The 21,612-nt window shown below is 43.6% G+C and overlaps 1 protein-coding gene across 2 annotated transcripts; it reads right to left on the bottom strand.

Annotated features, from left to right (window-relative positions):
- Positions 1-1,593: 1,593 nt before the first annotated feature.
- IL18RAP (interleukin 18 receptor accessory protein) lies at positions 1,594-17,307 on the bottom strand. Of its 2 annotated transcripts, none has more exons than XM_077343566.1 (11): positions 17,269-17,307; positions 14,973-15,132; positions 14,234-14,504; positions 13,688-13,859; positions 12,667-12,841; positions 10,838-10,906; positions 10,217-10,319; positions 9,718-9,875; positions 7,428-7,565; positions 4,123-4,293; positions 1,594-3,414 (listed from the first exon to the last, which is right to left on the bottom strand). In XM_077343566.1, exons 2-11 carry the CDS (start codon positions 15,040-15,042, stop codon positions 3,041-3,043), a joined length of 1,701 nt encoding a protein of 566 aa, XP_077199681.1. In that variant the 5' UTR covers positions 15,043-15,132; positions 17,269-17,307; the 3' UTR covers positions 1,594-3,040. The 2 variants fall into 2 exon arrangements, with proteins under 2 accessions (XP_077199681.1, XP_077199682.1); XM_077343567.1 differs by lacking the exon at positions 17,269-17,307 and adding an exon at positions 15,987-16,609.
- Between the last annotated feature and the right edge of the window lie 4,305 nt (positions 17,308-21,612).

Genomic DNA, 21,612 nt, shown 5'->3' with positions numbered 1-21,612 from the left:
ACTGGGAGCTCATTCCACCAGCTAAAGGCCAGAACCAAAAAGACCCTGGCCCTGTTCGAAGCTAGGTGCACTTCCCATTGACCAGGGACCAGCAGGCTGTTCATACTGGCAGAGCAAAGAGCTCTGTGAGGGGTTTAAGGAGACAGACAGTCCGGCAGGTAAGTAGGGCCCAGGTAAGTACCAGCACCTTGAACTTGATATGGAATACCACCAGATATCACTTACAACTCGAAGCTTAAACCAGTTCAGCACAACTTAAGATCTTGCCCTTGGCCAGGAATTTGGAGGTGATTTTTTACCTCCTTGTCTATAGATTTTTTACCTCCTTGTCTATAGAGGTGCAAGCCACCAGATTAACCCAACTGGAGTTTTTCCACCTTTGCCAAGTGAAGCTACTAGTGCCCTATCTGTCCCCACCTGGCTACAGTGATCCATGCAATGGTCACCTCCAGACTAGACTTCTGTAACTTGCTCTACGCAGGCCTCCCCTTGTGCTTGACCCAGAAGTTCAACTGGTACAGAATGCGGCTGCTAGGGTTCTCACTAGAACATCTTGGAGGGCCCATATTCAGCCGGTGCTGAAGCAGCTGCATAGAGGTGCTGTGCTGGTATCAATCATTTTACCTTGAGAGTTCAGGCTTGATTTGACCTAGAACCCACTTGTCTTTCTAGGCAACCCAGAGTATCCATACAACCTAATCTCCAACACATTTCAAATGAATCACTTTTCTTTCTGTCAGATTTCTTCACTGTCTAGTCGTCACACCCATACAGAGTAATTGGGAATACTAGGGCTTGAATTATCTTGATCTTTGGTGACACATGCTAAATCTTTTCTAGCTCCTTCATGTCTGCCCTTCCCATTTTTGGTCTCCTTCTGGCTTCTTGGTTCCAGACACTCTTCTGGAGCCAAGGACTAGAAAACCTTTAACAACTTTCTCCCCAATAGACCCAATGTTGTCAGGTTCTCTTCACTTACATTTTCCTTCCAGGAACATAACCAGTGTTACAGCAGTTTGTAGCACCCTTTAGGGACAGGGGACCATCATACCTGGACTCCATGGGGTCTTGAATTCACCAACCTGATCACTGTTTCCTTCATAAATCAATCCACACACCCGAGAGTACGGTTAACTTCACCCACCTCAGGGTCAACTGTGTTACGTAGGAGAAGAACTGATGTACCCATCACCCTCATTAGAGCACTGGAACCCCCAGAAGCCTGCTTCTTGTGTGGGGTGGGGGGTGGCTGGAGCAGCAACAGACCAGAAAGCCCAATAGGACTCTCATCCCTTCTCCTAAACAAGCATCCGTACTCACAACCTTGAAGAATGGTATATAACTCCAGAGAGCTTCTCAGGGGTGACGAGCCTCAAGTCTCTCTACTGACAGTGAAATTTCGTGCCTACATTATTCAAGGCCATCAAAAGGAAACCAAATACCTTTCACTTTTCTTTTCTTTTTTTTTTTTACAATGACTAATTTTACTCTCTACACCTGCAATATGTTTTAAAATATTAATGTTTTACTATGTCTAATTTTTATATCCTGTTCTGTAACTGTATACATAAATAATAATAACAACTCCAGAGATGGTTTTTAAGCTTTCATTTTATTTATTTTACTTCATTTCTACTCCATATTTCTCCCCAATGGAGTCCACAAAATAACAGTATTTTCAGTTTTATCCTCACAACAACCCTGTGGCCTAGGGTCACCCAGAAAGCTTCCATGGCAGACAGGGACTCAAACCTGGATTCCTCAGATCCTAAGTCAACATTTTAACCACTAGACCAGACTGTCTTTTTCTATTTACTTCACCAGGTGCATTAGTCAGATAAAGATAATAATAACAACAACATGCAAAAAAATGCCATAGCACCTTTCTAATAATCTCCTTGAGAATTACTAAGCAATATCTTTTTTAAAACATCATAATTCCTTTTGATATAAATTATAAATAAATAAATAAAATTTAAAGGAACTTTTGTGAATACTAGCAATAAGGTCCATTGTGTAAAAAACAACAGCAGTCTCTAGAAAACTTGATGTACAGGAGAAAGGTGGACACATAAGCATTAGATACATAAAAGCTAAGAAATTAAAGAAATCCTTCCATTAATATATAGAACTATTCCATTTCACTTTTCCTCCAAGGATCTCTCTTCACTGTCTCCCTGTCCAGCCCCCAGTGAATATGGCAGGGAATCTCTTATCTACATTTTGCAGAAACATGCAGTAGCTCAGAAGCTGCCAGAAGAGACAGCCCTAACAACTCCTGTGGCAACTAGCCCCCAAAGGCCCAACTCCCCTCCAGGGCTCTGAACCAATTGCCTTCTTTTTGATGTGGAAACACATCTTAAGGTGCCCTTGGGGAAACGGAAATCATCATGAAAGTGACATCCATCTGTCCCAGCCCCCAAGCACAGTATAAGAGGCAGGAGGCAGCCGGCAGGGGGGCGACCAACAGCAGAGGCAGAGGCTGTGGTGGAAGCTCGGTGGTGATGTGAGGAGCCCTCACCACGGCCATGGTCTGGGGCCAGGCACCCAAGATGGGTGGCAGAGGTGGCGCACCAAGCAGAGCTGAGTGCAGCAATGGTCCAGGAGCAGGGCTGGGCACCGAAGATGGATAGCAACGGTGGCAGACTGAGCGGGGCTCAGTGCCAGCCCTCACCAGTCACCATGCCCATTATGCGGAATGTGTTCTACTTAATGGGCAAGAATCTGCTTGTTGCTGAGTATTTTGAAAGGAGTTGTCCCCCAGCACACCAAGTTAATAATATATATGGTATGATATGATTTGATAACACGAAGCTACCATATATTGATTATGACAACCCATCTAATTTAATCCTGTTATTGCCAATGGCTGTCCATTGTCTTAGAGATCCTTTAAAGCTTTGTCATTTAACATCCTTTAAGAAGCCAGGGACTGAACATACAAGCATAGCATGTGCTCAGAAGTGCTGAGTTATTATCCTGGAGAGTTTAGGAAAGTCCCTTTTTTTCGTAAACAGATTTGCATTTCTTAATGCAGCGGTTACTTGCCATCAGGTCCAGTAGCTAGTGAGAGGAAAGTATGAAGGTTCTTATCCTCAGATCCTTTCATGTGTTTCACTGGCATGTGATAGTGTAGTCGTTTCCAGAAATGCTTATTGCCAGCAGGAGAGGCAGACATTTTCCAGGTAATCCTGGGCAAGATCCTGAGGGCTTTCTTTACCTTGCAAGGTAATGACTGTGGCTCCTGACAAGGCTTGAACTCGATCAGAATGACTTTTACTGTAGTAAATTCCAAAGCGGTTTTGACTGCTGCTTCAAGTTCGAACATAGCTGGCCCATTGACATAGCTCGGGCTTAAGATCACCACTGTCCGTCTGCTCCTTTTGACAGCATTTACAACATCATCAGTGTACACTGGGAAAATAAATAACCATCATTGACATATTCATTTATTTACTTCTGTCATTTATGGTCCGCCTTTCTCATTGAGTCTCAAGATGGATTATATAAAATGGCTCCTTCCAGATGAGGTCCCTTATACTAGGGGTTTCCAAAATGGGTAGAATGCCCCCTGGGGGGGGCAATGAAAAGATCCAGGGGAGTAGTGGAGAATTTGGGAGTAGTAGGGGGGCAGCAGTCTGACCCTTCCTGTGTTTTCCTAGAAAGAGAAGTTCCAAGGTGGCTTGCCATTGCCTATCTCTGAGTAGTAATGACTCTGGACTTCCTTGGTGGTCTCCCATCCCAGTGCTGACCAGAGCCAGCTCTGCTTAGCTTTCTGAAGAAAACAGCCACTTCAGAAGGTGGGCTGAATGGAATCATTTTCCTGCTGAGCTCCTTCCCCTCCTCAGACTCTGTCCTTCCCAAGTTCTACCCCAGATCTCCAGGAATTTCTTTACCCAGGGTTAATTGGCCAAGGACAAATCATACAGTAGTAGCACTAAATTCATCAGGAACTGCTGGTGAATACACCAGTATTTTTGAGGTACAAAGTGAGAAAGGGAGAAAAAGCCTGGAAACCAGTTTCTTAAAATGAGCCAATCACGCCAGTGGGATTTCGAAAGTTAGCATTTCTAAATTCAAAGACCTTTTACATAGCTATTATTTTGCTACATAAGGTGTTACCTCCTCCTGGAAGAATGTCCCGTTCTACGAAGCACAGCTTATATCCATATTTGTTTTCTAAAACCTGAGGAAGAATCTCCAAGGCAAACTGTTCCTCACTCAGCGACACTGGGTCTGATTCAAGGATGTCTGGTTTTGCATACGACACAAATGCATCAAATTCTTTGCTATCTAGAATCAAACCACAAAGACAAAAACAGCATAATGCGAGGAAAAGATAATAATGTTCTGGGACTGTGGAAGAATCTGCCATGACAGGGGATGAAGTAGACTTGCGTTCATTCTCCCCTCATAAAATACGCAAACACTAGAACAGTGGTAAGAAAAACACTAAACAGACATGAAAGGACATCTCCCTTCAGCGATGACCTTAATAAAAGCTGGAGATCAATAGCAAAGAACCTTCTTTGCCTTCAGAAGCCCCCAGATTCAGTCCCTGGCATCTACAGTTAAAAGGATCAGATAGCAGGGGATGTGAAAGGCCTCTGTCAGATATGTTGGAGAGCGGCGTAGCAACTTCATCCATTCAAGATAAAACAAGACTCTGGGGAATCCCTAAAGCTCCCACAAGTATATATTAGATTGTGTATTATTTTTGAAGCTCTGGGGAGGCCTGAATTACATTAGATAACTGGTGCTGAGAATGGAATATTTTATCCCATTTTAAGCTTTTCCTTCTGTGCTGGTTACCGGAATGGTCCAGCTGCTATATCCCCTGCATGGACAAATATGGCAGCAAAAATGCAACTTGAAGAGAGAAACTGAGGGAGTATGTATTGGGGGAGGGGGAGATTTTGAAGAAAAAAAGAGGGAAGGGTTGAAGACTTGCTATGTCAGTCTTCTTCCTCAGCCTGATCTCCATCTCTATAACTGCTTTGAACTGCAAAAAGTAAAAGTTGAACCAATTTTGTATTTCCTGGTCTCTTCAGCCCATGTGATTTTGCTCTCTCTCTCTCTCTCTCTCTCTCTCTCTCTCTCTGTCTTCTTATTCCATTTGTATTCAGAGAAAGATAACACTGGGATATCATACAGAACAGTGCTGCTAATACTCAGTACATGTGCGATTGGTTGGTGGGATGTTTGCCCAGGCACTTAAGTTAGGCTGAGAAAGATTGCCCAGTGGGATGTCTTAGCAGGGATTTTAATCCAACTATCCCCAATCCTGGTCGAATGCCCAGCCCAGGACACACGCCTGCATTCTTCACAAGCAAAGCACGACCCATGAAACATCATCTCTCAGACATTTACTGCAGCTCTGTAAGAAGGTTCTTCAAATCCTATCAAACAGTAACAGACCTGCAAAATAAAACAAGAGTCCAGTGACACTTTAAAAACTAAAAGAAAAAAATGTATCTAGCCTCGAAGGAGTGACAAGACTCCTACTTTATTTTGCCGCTGCAGAACAACATGATTACCCATCCAGAATTATCATATTTCTTCATATCACCAATAGAGGCCACTATAACACAAGAGGCACGAAACAGTAGAGGTTACTTTAGAGCAGGAGAGGTGTACGTTTCCTGTTGTCACCATCTCTTCCACCTACAAAAACTGAAATATCCTCTCAACCTCTTCCAGTATCAATGTCTATCTGCTCTACTTGAACTAGCAACTTCACATGACAAATATACCTGTCTAAATACACATTAATATAAAAGGTAAAGGTAAAGGTATCCCCGCTGCAAGCACCGGGTCATGTCTGACCCTTGGGGTGACGCCCTCTAGCGTTTTCATGGCAGACTCAATACGGGGTGGTTTGCCAGTGCCTTCCCCAGTCATTACCGTTTACCCCCCAGCAAGCTGGGTGCTCATTTTACCAACCTCGGAAGGATGGAAGGCTGAGTCAACCTTGAGCCGGCTACTGGGATCGAACTCCCAGCCTCATAGGCAGACTGCATGTCTGCTGCCTTACCATTCTGCGCCACAAGAGGCTCTACACATTAATATATAACAAGCTAATAAAAATAAGCCTTGAATGAGGTAGCCAAACACATAATGTCTCAATGCTTTCATTCAGGAACAAATCATCCAGAAAAGTCAGTCTTCTACATCACCACCAAGCCTTCAATCTTCAAGGGGACTTAGCAAAAAGTGAGCAGATAACCCATCTGGGAATTTGCTGCTGCCCATTAGATCTATTATCTATTATCTTGCTAGGATAATGACTACACTGATTATTTATTTTATTTACAAGACTTATAGCTTGCATTTCTGCCTTCATCCGACCGATCAAAGCGGCCAATTCACTAAAAATCACATTTAAAAACCGTTAAAACCAACAATTAAAACATTTTAAAAATCTAAAACACACAAACACAAACAAAAACATAAAAGTAACAATCAAAACAGGGCAGAAAGGAGGAGTCACTGAGATAATGCAACAGAATGGGATAGATAAATATTTCTGAGGGTCTTCCACAAAGCAAATATATTTCTAGTTGCATAATTAAGACCTGGCAGCAGAGCTTCATTTTGCAGGCCCTGTGGACTGTGATAGCTCTGTCAGGGCTCTCAGTTCTCCTGGGAGCTCATTCCACCAGGTTGGGCCAGGACTGAGAAGGCCTGGCCCTGGTCGAGGCTAGGCACATTTCCTTAGGGCCAGGGACCCTCAAGAGATTCACACCCACAGAGCGAAGTGTTCTGCAGGGGGGGATAAGCAGGCAAGCAGTCCCTCAGACGGGCAGGGCCCAAGCCACAGATAGCCTTGAAGGTCAAAACCAAAACCTTAAACTTGATCCAGGCCAGAACTGACAACCCAGCCCATAACTCTGGACCAACGTTTGCCAGAGGGCACATAAAGATGCTAATCAGTATAGGAGAAAGAACCACACCCTGAGGGACCCCACAAGGGAGTTGATAAGGGCGTGACAATTCCTCCCTCACCGCCACCCTTTGTGTCCAGTTCTGGAGAAAGGTGCGCAGCCACTGAAGGGATGTCCCCTGAATTCCAGCCTTGGTGAGGTGGTGAGCCAACAACTTGTGGTTGATCATGTCAGACGCAGCCAATAGATCAAGCATCACAAGTTGGCACTAGAGATCATCCACCAAGGCAACCAACACCATCTCCTCCCCATAGCCAGGACAGAAGCCCGACTGGCATGGGTTGAGGACCGAAGCTTCCTTCAAGTATGCCAGGAGGTGGTCCACCACAGTCCTTTCAACTACCTAACCAAGGAACACAAGATACTACATTTTATTGTAGCATTTCTTTTGGCTTGCAGATAAAAAGACTACTCTTAAAATAACCAAGACTAATAACAAAATATCACACAAGACATAAAACGTGATAGTTCTCATGTTCTTACCACCCGTAGTTTCATCTTTGGCCAGGTAATTTCGATATAGCAGCACTATTTCAATCCAGTGTTGGTAAGCAAGTACACTTCCCAAAAATAGTCCAACCAGAATAGTAATTGCACAGCATAAAGCGAGCAGGAGTGTGACTAAAGAAAAAAAAAGAGCACTTCAAAAAACGTTTAGCAGCTCTACAAGAATGGCAAGAGCTATGAGAGACCAAAACATGGCGTTTGCAGATACCAGTTTAAAACAAAACGTGTACCCTGCCTTTCTGTTCTCATGCAGGCCACCAGGGCAGCTAGCAGGTTAAAAACATAATAAATACGTGTTCTAGAAATAATGTTGCTAGCTCTGGGTTAGGAAATACTTTTGGTTTGGGGAAGGGAGGGACTTCAGCAGTGTATAATACCATAGGCTCCACCCTGCGAAGCCACCATTTTATCCAGGGGAAATTGATCATGGTCATGTGGAGATCAATTGTAAAATCAGGAGATCTCCAGGTGTCACCTGAAGGTTGGCAACCCTACTTATACACAAAGAAAAACACACAATAAAACAATTAAAACCAATCTAAAAGCCACCCACAAAACATAAAAACAACTATTAAAACATATGACAGGGAAGAGACATAATTCATCTACCCCAGATATTTCCTATATGTATTAGCAGTTTTATGGTCAAAACTATTTTATATAATTTAATATTATGAGCAAATCTATGTTTTTAGCTCTATTATGTTTTGTAACGGATTGATTGATTGCTAATTCTTACTTTGCTGGTCTATGACCATAATAAAGATCTGTCTTGTCTGTCCAGATGAAACAAAAATGTCTTCACCCACTGGCAAGACAACAAAAAGGGACAGTCTCTGGGGAGATAGCTACAGGGTTTTGGTGCCACGACCAAAAAGGCCCTCTCCTACATTGTTGTTGCTAGTTGCGAAGTTGTGTCTGACCCTTCACGACCCCATGGACAATGATCCTCCAGGCCTTCCTGTCCTCTACCATTCCCCGGAGTCCATTTAAGTTCTCACCGACTGCTTCAGTGACTCCATCCAGCCACCTCATTGTCTGTCGTCCCCTTCTTCTTTTGCCCTCGATCACTCCCAGCATTAGGCTCTTCTCCAGGGAGTCCTTCCTTCTCATGAGGTGGCCAAAGTATTTGAGTTTCATCTTCAGGATCTGGCCTTCTAAGGAGCAGGGCTGATCTCCTCTAGGACTGACCGGTTTGTTCGCCTTGCAGTCCAAGGGACTCGCAAGAGTCTTCTCCAGCACCAGAGTTCAAAAGCCTCAATTCTTTGATGTTCGGTCCAACTTTCACAGCCGTACATTGCAACTGGGAAGACCATAGCCTTGACTAGGCTATGGGAAGACCATTGCCACCTACCTAATCTCACAAGGCAAGAACACCCAAAGCATTGCTACAGAAGATGACCATAACAGCTGGTAGATTCATAAGGGAGTAAGCGGTCCCAATCCATATATGAGTTTAAAAGCCAAGCGCAGATTGGGCTTAGAAACAGATTCAACCAGTATAGATGTGCCAAGACTGAAATGATATGATCCTTCTGAGGTACTCTAGTCCAGTGGTCCCCAACCCCCGGTCCGGGGACCAGGACCGGTCCGTGGATCAGTCGGTACCGGGCCGCAGCTCCTCTTCATCCTCCTCCCCGGCTGCTGCCTCGGGGCCGCCCTGCCACTCTGCCGCACTTTGGTGCTCTCCAGCGGCATGGCTGGGGCTCCCCCTTGACGTGGAACTATGCAGCTGCTGCTGGCAGCGCCCCCCAGCGGGCAGCAGGAAGTCAGGGGCACCGGCGGGAAAGCAAGTGGAGCAGGGGTTCAGGTGACATCAGCGTCCCTCAGCAAAAGACTACCCCCCCCCCGGGCCTCAGTAAAATTGTTAAGCGTTGACCGGTCCCTGGTGATAAAAAGGTTGGGGACCACTGCTCTAGTCAATGTCCAGGGACTGACGTTTCCAAACACTTTTCAAGGCAGTCCTACATAGAATGTTATCCTACCATCAACAGCCCTGTAAAGTAGGATAAGCTGAAAGTGTGACAGGCCCAAAGTCATCTAGTGAATTTCCACAGCAGAGTAGGGATTCAAATCTGAGCCTCCCAGATCGCAGTCCAACACTCTAATCATTTTGTCATGATTTAGGTTATGGTAGGGAGGAGAATGATGCCTTCTTTCTTCTCTCTAAAGGCCTCTGATAATTAGAAAAATCAATGTTCTTAAAAGATGAGCAGTGTCATCCCAAATGTGACCAACAGTATGAAAGGTTATTTGGCAGTGATACCTGTTTTCTTTCTCCTCATCAGTCTGAATTGCCCCACCGACTCCCCAGCCGAGTTTTTAGCCAGACAGACAAAGGCTGTGCATAAATCCTTTTCAGTCACTTCATCCAGCCAGAAGGTGTCAATGAAGGTTTCACCTCCTAGTTTATTCGGGAAAAAACTAAATGGAATAAAAAGAAGGGTTGATAAGGAACAGGGCCACTGTGACAGTGGTCAGGAAAGTGGAAATTGACTCATTCTCCTTATCCTTATTTATTTATTATTTATTAATTGAACTTATTGCCCGCCGCTCCCAGACAAGCTGGCTCATGGCGGGTTACAGCATAAAAATAACAGTCCATAATAAAACCCCATCTTAAAACAATTAAATTACAATCATAAAACATTCCCAGATGGTGAAAAACAACTAACCCCACAGTTTTTAATGCACTCTTTTTTCTTCAGTTCCTGGAACTATGAAGACATTGATATGATTATTTTCAAGTTAGATAATCCCCATACCTGTTTTCGTAAACCAGCTCCTTTTGTCTGTACCACTGTACTACAGATGAAGCATTACTATGGAAGTCAAATTTTACTTGGCATTTAAGCTCAAGAGGTTGCCCTGGAGAAATAGGAAAGAAAAAACACCAAAATCAACAAAGATGTTTCCCACACACAGACTGAATTAGAAAGAATTTTTAGCCGTTTCAGGCGTGTGTGTATGTGTGTGTGTGTGGGGGGGGGTAAGGTGACCAGATTGTCCCACTTTTGGAGGGACATTTGGGGGCACCTGGCAAATTGTACTTATGTTGAAATTAAATATATATATATATATATATATATTACAATATTATTTTTGCATTCTATGCATTCTATGAAACCTTTTGTTGCTCCATATAGACCAAATTTTTAATCAAGAACCCCCCTGGTCAATGGTGTCCCACTTTACCAATGTTAAAATCTGGTCACCTTCGGGACTCAGCACGATGACTGGGAAGTCCCATCTTTGAAAGGCACAGCATTCTGCCTGCAGGACATCACTTAAAGTCACGAGCATGCATGGAGGAAGCAGTTCCAGCAATGCCATCTGCCTTCTTTCTAGACTACAAAACAGGTTAAAAATGGAATCCACCAGCTTACCAAGGTCTACTTCAAGGTTTTTCTCACCAGCAGGATCCAGAACGATTGGGGGGTTGTCCGAATCATTTGCTGCAAAATGAGAAGGATGTGAAAGTATAAAATATATTAGGGGGTTACCATTAGATGCCAATGTCCTTAGCTTGTACCATCTGTGGCCTGCTTTAGCACTACACTCTGACGAGTGAAAATCTGTCCAGAAATTATAGGCACAAACTGCCTATTGAATGGTCACAGCCAGCCAACAGTGATCACTATACAAAGCCATTTTGGTGTTTTTGGTCAGGCAAACTGTTCCTAGAATGACTGTACACAAATTAGTTAACATTAGTGTTTAGGTTGTGAGGGATAAATACATCTTCATTCAAGATCATGTGATCCAGCACCAAGATCTGACTTAGATATGTCCTACTTGAATCACACATTTGTTGGCATTCCAATGTACTTTTAAAAAAGTACACCTCAGAGTATTTCTTTACTACCACTCATGTGCTGTTTTTAACCCTACTGGTGAAAAGTTGAACTGCTTGCTTGCAATGGGGGTGGGGATATAAAAAAAAAGAAGCAAAAAGTTGTTTAAAATACCAAAGTTATAATGCATAATTAAGCTCTTCCTTTTCTGTGATTTATTCCAGACCTATTTTTGTGCCAATATGCATGCTTTGCTCTTTAAACAAAGACTGTAAGCATCTTCACACATCTCCTGACAGCAGCTGAATGTCATGTCGACATGGGCTGAGAAGCAGCTACTTCTTCAATGATCATTTGCAACTAGAGTAGGTGACATCCTAATACGTACTTTAGGCTGGAAGAAGTTCCTATTCACACACTGTGGAGAACACAGTTAGGGAAGAAGAAAATTAAGTTTTTATGCCCCGTTTTCTCTACCCAAAGGAGTCTCCAGGTGGCTTACACATGCATTCCCTTCCCCTCCCCACAATGGGCACCTTAACTCTTTCCGCACCTTTGCTCTGGACAGCTGCCAGTTCTTTGCAATGGGGCAGTTTCCTCCGCCTGTTTCTGGGTCCAGATGGGGGAACATTTTCCCTGCAGGACCTGGTCCACCCCGGATTACTGCCTCCACATTAAGTAGCTCAGGTGGAGAGTTTCCACCATGCTTCGCAGTGTCAGGAGGGGGGCATTATTTTCATGAAGGTTGTAATGCAGTCTCACTTTTGTGGGGAAAAAGGTCACCCAGCAGGCTTCACGTGGGGGAGTGGGAAACTGAACCTAATTCTCCAGATTAAATGCCACCCCTCTTAACTACTACATCTCATGGGCTCAGCAGTGGGCTGCTCACAGAAACGGGGCTCCTATATTTGGCCCTTTCCAGGGATAGTTTCCAATTTGCAACAGGGAAAGGAAATAACGAAGCCCCTTCTTCACACATACCAGAGTCATGATCTGAACCAGACATTGTACTCACAGGAACTGAGGAGTATCTGCAGGTCATGCATGACTGTTACACCAAATCTAGCCGATGTATCCTAGTGTGTGAATAGCCTTCATCCAACTGAAGCAGCTCTTCTATAGGAGGAACAGCCATTTCAGCTGCAGGAAAGCTCAAGCTTCGCTCAATGGAGCAGTAGGATACAGGGCAGTCTCTTAGATCATATCCTCAGCTTACTAGCTTCAGTATTGCAAATGTTTGAAGCAGTATAACAGAAAAAAACCACTCTGAATATGTCGTGAAAACAAATACACATCATAAGAGACAAAATTGGAAGTGAAAGACCAAATAGATCTCACATGAGGCAGAAAAAATATATAATACAGCCCAGTGCCAGAATATAAAGCATGGTATGTATGTCTCGGAACTATTAGATACTTACATGTGACGTCCACCCTTACTATCGTTCTCATATTCCACCAGGTGTTGCCATCCATCAGCTTATAATCACATGTGTAATTACCGCTATCTCGGTCATAGGCTGGTTGGAATAAAATGTTATCATGCTGTAATCTCAAACCCAGTCTGTTGTTTTGAGGTTTTACTCGTTTTCCATTCTAATGAAGGGAGAAAGGCATACATACATTAAAACAGCAACTGACCACAGTAGCTAAATTTCTTATAGGTCCTCTTCTCTTATTCTGTTTTCTAATTCCCGAAACAGCTCATTTACACGGATCAAAACATGAGAAACTTAAAAAGGATATCCCTCCTCCTCTTGCTTCTGTCTCTTTCCCTCACAATCTTCCTCCCTCCCCTAGTCTTGTTTCCATCATTTTAGAATCACCTTAAACATCAGCATTCCCCAAGAAGATGAGTTGGTTCTTATATGCCGCTTTTCTCTACCCGAAGGAGTCTCAACAGACACCCTGTGAGGTGGGTGAGGTTGAGAGAACCCTGATATTACTGCTCGGTCAGAACAGCTTTATCTATGCTGTGGAGAGCCCAAGGTCACTCAGCTGGCTGCATGTGGGGGAGCGTGGAATCAAACCCGACTCGCCAGATTAGAAGTCCGTACTCTTAACCACTATACCAAGCTAACTCTTTCCATGTGCGCATACAACTGCACACACAAGTTGGTTTAAACACTATGTATATACATTGAAGGAAAGCAAGATGGAAAAAAGAAGCAGTCCATAGTGGCAAAGGGGGTTGACAGCTGATATCTATACTTTAGACCCCAAGTTTTTCTATTCTAAACAATAATTAATACATTTATTAATTTGTGCACTCCCAAAGATTCACAAAAGTCAGAGAGTCATATCAAAACTTTAGAGAATATGTTTGAACTCATATTCCAAAAGGGCCCACCTTTTCTGCCAAACAAGTATTTTTCGTTGTGGCAGGAAAAAAATTTAAAGTCTAGTTCTCCTTTTGCCTACTCCAAAGACCGTGATGGTTACCTTGTACCATTTAACTGTTGAAGTATTAATGTGACTGTAACAGCTTTTCCCGGGACAAGTAACAGTCCCTCCATTTTCAACAATCAAGCGCAGGTCACTCCTGAATTTTTTTGAACAATTAGCCATCTCTTTCGTTTGAACATCTATGTAAATCTTGACACAGTTTTTTTCCCTGCATGACACAGAAAGGAAATTCAGCTGAAATCACCAGCAGAATTATATCACCAGCAGAATTATATTGGGTAAAAAGAATATAACCTCATTTAGAATGTGCTGCATTTAGGCTGCAGTACAACACTTAGCAAGGTGAAGTAGAGGGCCCTTAGTAACAAAATGACTGGATATATATTTCAAACAAATAAGGGCACAAAGCAGCCAGAATAAAGTTTGTGCTATAATATCTCCACTGATATCAACAGTACTTAAAAGTTTCTACTAAATAAATAAGTGTCCGGAAGAAAAGAAATTATTATAATGAGGAGGCAAATAAATTGATGGTTTTTTAAAAAAAATATTACAGAAAGGACTTCTATCTTGGTAACAAACCTATTCACGCAGAAATACGTTCCTGAATCCTGAACCCTTATTGGATTAAACCAAAGAACATCTCCGCAATAAGCAGTCTTTACTGTTTTGTGGCTGGGAAACTTCTGGGTTTTCCCCTCACTTGATTGCCAGAACCATGGTACCTGACCGTCATAATGGCAAGAAGTATTAAATATTGAGACAGGGTCTTCAGGAAGCAGATCACAAGGTAAGACAAATGGCTGGTCACTAATGGCCCGGTACCTCACGACCGTGTGCTTGCGAGGGCATCCTGAAAAGACAAACATATCTGTGCAAGTCCAGAAGAACATGGCCATTGTTGGCAGTCATGAATAAACTATTAATTATTCTTTGCAAAACAACTGAGACGAAGTTGAGAAGGAATCCAGATCTAACTGTCTCACGGCTGTTCTACAGACACTGCTGAAATATTATGTTGGCTGCTTACAGATGACTCTGTGCAGAGATCCAAGTGTAGAATGGAATTAGAGACCGGAAGATAGGAATGGGGGGGGGGACAGTTTAGGCTGCTCCACCAAAGTTATAAAGGGAACCCATTCAACTGGGGAGATGCTTATTTGAGGATCTTCCCTTGTAAGAATCAGGGCTCATATCAAAACATCCCAGTACAGAGAGTGCCATTTTTCAAATTCATAAAAGCATTAATCCATGTGGAAAATGCCATGAAAGGACTGTACCAGCCCAGACCTGTGCGAAGTAGCATACTACAGTATCTTACCTGTACTGTTGAAGTTTGTGGCTTCTGTTCTATTCATTAACAGCAGAAAAAGCCAGCAGAACTCTAGCATTGTTCCCTAACATGGCATTTCTTCAGCATTTATCCTTCCGGCTTTCATGACAGGAAAGAACATCATGTGCAGATAACTTCTTTGCAACTGCTAAAAAAATACCAAATAGGCCACTTACTAAATTTGAGGAAACTCGTTTGACCAGAAAGATTTCTTTCAGAGCATATCACCAACATTTTATACTCCAGGATCGATGTACACTGTTCATATGGAAACATGAATATATGAAGATGCCTTGTACCAAATCAGGCCATTAACCCAATTGCTGACTGCCATTTTCTCTGGCAATGGCTACCAGGCAAGGAACTTTTCCCAGCTCTGCTACTCATGGCCTTTTACACATATTAACTGCCACAGAGCACAGTTCAGGAACAAATTATAACCCCATACTACTGCAAATTGAGTGTAATGGTTGAGCATGTTCTTAAAATATGGTAACTCCTGGGTTTGTACACATTACAACTATGAGCTCATTATGCAGCCTTAGGATGGCCAACTCCGCTCCCAAGCTAGCAATAATAATTCTGGCCTACCTTACAGGTTGTTAAAGAATTACTGAGTAAATGTGTACCATTGTACCAAAAGAGATTATATGCGTAGACTTCCAAATTCCCACAGAACTGGTTCAACTCATATAAACCATCATATTCTGTACTTAGCCTGGAAATAAGCATTTACAACTGCCCAACGGGGGGAGGGGAACCTGTTGAAAACATATATACATCCAGGATTTATTTGGCATGGAGGCTGGCTTGACCCAACTGATCTGGCCACATGGATCCATAACCAAGTAGCCTTGAGACTAGACTACTTTAATCAGTCTGCAGAAGGCCGTACTTGAAGACAATCCAGAAACTTCAGCTTGTACAAAATGTTTCAGACATCAGAATTATATAAATATGAATACATAACTATGAATAAATAACTATGAGTAAATAAATTACCTTTTTATAACCAGTTTGTAATCACTTCACTTGTTGCCACTTCTGAGTTCAATTCAAGGTGCTGATTATTACCTGTAAATCTTCCCATGTGAGACACACATACTTATGGAGCCATCTCTGCTATTATTCTCTCAGTCAACTCCATTAATGTAAACAGCCCTTTTTGATGATCCCGTCCCATAAGCAAGTCACAGCCCCTAACCGGGCCTTTTTGTGCCTTCTACTTTGTGAAACACCTTACAAGACAAAGCAAGGAAATCCTCCCAATCCTGCCCTTCTTCAGAAAACAAAGCTATTCAGAAGAGCTTTTTTTAAAACCGTGGTCCTGTTTTTAATACTGTTTTATATTTTATTGGGTTTAAATATTTTAATTGTGATCTACCTTGATATTTCTAAGAATAGAAGACTGACAGATGTCCCTGGAGAATCTAACCTATTTCATGCAAATATTTTATAAAAATGAGCCATTTTTTCCTGGGACTTTCTTTAGGGGGGCAAGGAGCAGGCAGGGTGGTATTTGTCAGATCTTGGAAGCCAGCGGGGTCAGTCTTTGAAAGGGAGCCCCATCAAGGAAAGGCCCTGCAGATGGCAAAAGCCTCTGCATCTCACTTGCTTGGACAGCCCCTTGCTGAGGTCACTATAGGTCAGCTGGGACTTGACAGCACAAACATATATATTATAAGACAGATTCATACAGGAGGAGAGTGATTTGGATTCCCTGAGCGAGTAGCCTATCACAAAGACCTCATCCTCACACAAGTGAAACAACTAGCAACTAGTATTAACAGAAAACAGCATGATTTGCAGATTCATACACAGTTTCTTTGACCAGCCAGGCTGTCCTGGGATTCAGTCATGATATTCAATAGCACATCCTTAAATGGCAACCCACATGTATGGTTTTTAATTTTGGTGCATGGCCCTTTAACATGAGGTAATTCAAAAAAGAAGTATGCAAATATCTTTTATTTCATTTTTATCCACACTTCTTCCAGGAAGCTTACTAAAATGGGACAAGGGTGGTACTCACAAAACCAGTGCATTTATAATATGCCGGCGCTTCCGAAACAAACCCTGATACTTATTTCCACACAAATCCAGATTGCTGTTGAGTTAATAGTGAAAACAGAATCGCCAGTAGGCGAACAACAAACAGCTGTAACAAAGGCAACAAAGATATAAATCTCTCCAGATTTAGACAGAAAGATTTGCTTTAGCAATCCAACAAGAAGAGTATTACAAATGTGTAATTTTAAAAGAATTATCTGACAGAAAGTCTTACCTCTACATCCTCTTTGATGCAATAAAAGTTGTGGTTAGCTCTAAACTGGGGAGAACATGCGTGTTTCCTTTTAATCAGAATTTCCTTTACCTCATTCGCATCAGCTCTTCCTTTGTTGGTCAAGTGTTTCCGGCAATTTTTCTAGCAAGGAGGGCAGGGGGAAACTTTGTGTACCTTTTAAATGTATGCAATCCACTCTTGGAGAGAATTTTTTAAAGTTTCCAGCTATATAGATGCTACAGTCATATCTACCAACTGCACACAGGTCATCCCAGCATGCACGGTCATTAGCTATGGAAGGTGGCAGTGTGTACATAGTTCCAGTACATGTGAACTGACCCCTGGATTTCTCAAGGTCAACATTCATGCATATTGAGACTGTATGGAATGTACTCTTAAAGTTAAGAGTTTGAACCAAAGAGTGCAAAAATATTGATGAACCTGAAGCAAATCCCCATTTTTAAGGGTTCAGCTCCTAAACCAAAAGATTTAGGACTATAGCCTCAGAAGGGAGCTTAGAAAGGATGTGATGCCATAGAGTCCACCCTCCAAAGCAGCCATTTTCCTTAGGAGAACAGATCTCTGTTGCATGGAGATAAATTGTAATTTCAGGAGATCTCCACGGCCTTCCAGGTGACTGGTAATCCTAGTTGGAAAGTTTACAGCTATAGATACAATGCTATCAGATCTTATAGGGGGGGGGCACACAATATGCATAGTATCCTTATTAATACCATAGCATCATAGCAGTACAAGTGAACTAATATTTTCTTCACAATATATTTATTTATTTTTGCCATCAAATCACAGATGACTTATGATGACCTGGTAGGGTTTTCAAGGCAAGAGACATTCAGAGGACACTTGCCATTGTCTCAGGCTCCAGGCATACCTGCTGAGGCTTCTCCCCCACCATTGCCTCTCTCAGTGGTTTGCCTAAAGTGGCTCCAGGCAGGCCCACTAAGGCCTCTCTCTCCCTGTCTCTCTCTTCTGATCTTAGGGACTTACCTGGCACAGCTCTCAGCATGCCCAAGGTTCTCTCCACCACTGATAAGCTTCTTTCTCCCCTACCAGGCCCATCAACAGGGATTTTTTAAAAAACATTTATTTATTGTTTCAGATTTTTCCGCCAAGCTGAAGCATCCTTCAAGTTTGCAGAAGTATCTGATTTCTTTCTGTGTGGCTCCAATCTGAGGATTCAGATAATCACAGTCGGGGCCACACTTAAGAAGTATAAAATGCCCCTGCAACTTGATTGCTGCATTAATTGCCACCTTGACTCCAAGGAGGTGAAATGACAGATAAATAAATATGCTGTGTCTTTCAGAGAATAGGGTCTTTCAGAGAATATATATTTTCAATGAACTGTTAGTGTCATTTGTTTTTATTTCTTTCAGAAAACTGATATTTGAGATAAAGTCGTCCATCCCCCTCCCCCAGAAATGCACTTGCCCCATTTCCTTCTGCCGCTGCTTCTGTTGTAAGGTCCCCAAAATGACCTATGTGTCCCTCACCTAACGGAGCCTTTCTAATTCCTCTGATGGGAGCACACAAGAAGGTTCAGCCTGAGAAATTCTCAGACTTCCCGTGCCACTCACTTTTTTCAGGTTAAGGAGAATGACAGGAGTGCCTTGCCAAAGAAACTAAAAATGCAAGTTGACTTTTGTCATTGTCATTTCCATGTGTATTTAGCAAGGCTGGATGAGGAACTTCCTGATGATATACAGAACATATCCCCCCGGTGTCCTGATTGGCTCAACAAGAAACTTCCTGTAGGTTGAAGCACACTTTCCCCGTTTGCCTCCAAAACATCTGAAGAGCAGAAGGATGACTACAGACAACAATTGGACCAGGCTTTCTCAACAAGGGTTTCATGAAGCTCTGGAGTTTCTTGATGGCCCTGGAAGGGTTTTCCTAATGAGTAGGGGTTAATTACTTTTTAATTTTTTTAAAATTGTTAAACGTTTATCCTGTGATATGACTATATATAGTTGTGTTGATCCTCCCCCCCAAATGGCTAATGATGGGCCTGGAAGGGGTGAGGAGGGGAGGAGAAGGGCACTGGATGGGCATTTACACAGCCATGTCCTGTATGGTTGCACCATTTCTAGGGTGTCTCGAAACCTGAAAAATGTTTTAAGAATTTCTCAATGATAAAAAAATTGAGAAAGGCTGAGTTAGACTGTAAGTCTCTCTCTCTCTCTCTCCCCATAGTTGTTTCTCTTCCAAATAAAAACTATTTTATTCTTTAAGCAGCCTGATGTTCCATACTCTGCATATCGAAACTCTGTCAACAATTTTATCTTCTGAGGTTCCTCCCTTCCCCCAGCCCCAGAGTTGGCAGTCTAACCTTAGCACTAGTATAGTTCTGCCACCACTTTCTCTTCTTGTCATAAGAACGTGATGTCATGTTTGCAGTTCAGTGGGGGTCATGATGTTTGACGCCCCATATCAGGTGCCATCACCTCTCCCCATCCATCCATCCATCCATAAAAAGGAAGGCCATTGTCTAAGAACAAAAAAAATGATTTCAGTGGTCTCAAGGGAAAAAATAATATTCCATACATATCAACCAGTGAAAGGGTGTGTTTGTTATAAACTAGCTCCTCAGACTGGGCACTGGTTCTTTCTGGTCCCATTTCTTCTGTCCCACTACCCCTTTTAAGGGGGGGGGATTTAAAGTCACAGATGGACGAAGTAGCAGAGAGAGAGATCCGTGCCCAACTACCTACCTCCTCCTGTACGGCTGGAGAGCCACACATTTTAGGGCAGAGCCTGCCAGACCGACGGAGCCCGAGCAAGCGGGGAAGCTAGCCCCAGGGCGGACTGTCCGGGGAGGGGGGGGGTCGCCAGGGCGGCTGCCGCGCAGGACGCTAACGAAGCTGCAGGGCTCTGCTTGGCGGGGTCTCCAAGCCGGATCCGGAGCAGCCCGGCAAGAGCCGTGGCGGGGGGAAGCCCCACGCCTGGGCGAGCGAGAGGCAGCCCTGATGCCGGGGCTGAAGGGGCCGAGGAGGAACTTTGCGGTGGACCGGCTTTCGCTGTGGCGGCGACGCTACAGCCCGAGTCGGAGGCGGGACACTCCCAGGGCCGCTGAAGAGCCGGGCAGGCGTCGGAAGAAGCGCGCCGTTCCCGGAAAGAAGAGGCGGCGGGAGGGCACGAGGTTTCCACCGGTGTGGTGGCGGCGGCAGCGGCGGCGGCACATTTCTTGGCGAGGGTTCATTCCTCCGCCCCTCAAGATGGCTTTCGCCCGGCGCTCTGAGGTCGAGGATTTAGTGACATGGCTTCAGCATCTCAAAACCGGAGTCAAACCCGTGTTGGGGAAGGCGGCGTCTGGTGTACAAAGGAGAAGAGAAGAAGACCCTGCCTGCGGGGGGCAGTTGATTAAGGAAGCTGCCAGTGTCTGGAGTCTTAGCAACCCGCCTCTTTTCCTCCCAGGAGCAGCCTTTCATTTTCACAGGTGAATTTCTGCACAGCCCCAAAAATAAAAATCAGAGAGACCATGACTAGTTTCATGAAAGTCTTTAGCCCATAGGCCACTTGTTCTTTTCAATCGGATATTACTGTTGTGCTCTGTTATGCATGTTCTTAATTTGTTTTTTCAACATAAAAGTTTTCTTACAGGTATATTGGATGATGTCTATAACTTGTGGAGAGTTACATGTTGTAAAATCCTTCTGAATGCTAACGAAGCAGATGCCTGGCGGGGTTTTTCATGCTGGATCCACGACGAATGCTGCAAGAAGCCATAAAGAAAGACAGCCTACCTATACATGTAGGTCAGGGGTAGTCAAACTGCGGCCCTCCAGATGTCCATGGACTACCATTCCCAGGAGCCCCTGCCAGCGCTGGCAGGGGCTTCTGGGAATTGTAGTCCATGGACATCTGGAGGGCCGCAGTTTGACTACCCCTGATGTAGGTTATAGGAACATTCACTGTAACATGTGAACAGGGCTACTTCCTCTGTCATAATCTAAAGTGCTGTTTCTTCTCACACACCTGCCATACCTCTTCCAGGCCCTGATGGCTGTTTCAGCAGAGCCTCAGAGGACCTCCACCTAAGAACTGGCACTCACTGAGTAAGCATCCACAGCCTTTTAAAACAAGTTACACTTCTTTCGTGATAGGCTTTCTCTTCATCTAGGCGTACCACTTTCTGCCATGACTCCAAATCCACACTTTCATTTATAAGGTAACTTATTTCAGGCATCAAATATAGATGTTTTGCTTTGAAAACCTTGGGGGTGGGGGGGGGGGAAGAGACCCTGCATTTAAGCCCAGATGAAATGACTCTATTGTTTGTGATCAGAGACTGGACCTAAGCCATTCTTACAAGTCATGGAAAGT

Source organism: Paroedura picta, chromosome 6, assembly GCF_049243985.1.
Source record: "Paroedura picta isolate Pp20150507F chromosome 6, Ppicta_v3.0, whole genome shotgun sequence".
Taxonomy (NCBI): domain Eukaryota; kingdom Metazoa; phylum Chordata; class Lepidosauria; order Squamata; family Gekkonidae; genus Paroedura; species Paroedura picta.
Note: the sequence above shows the minus strand (reverse complement) of the source record. Positions and strands in the feature narration are given on the sequence as shown.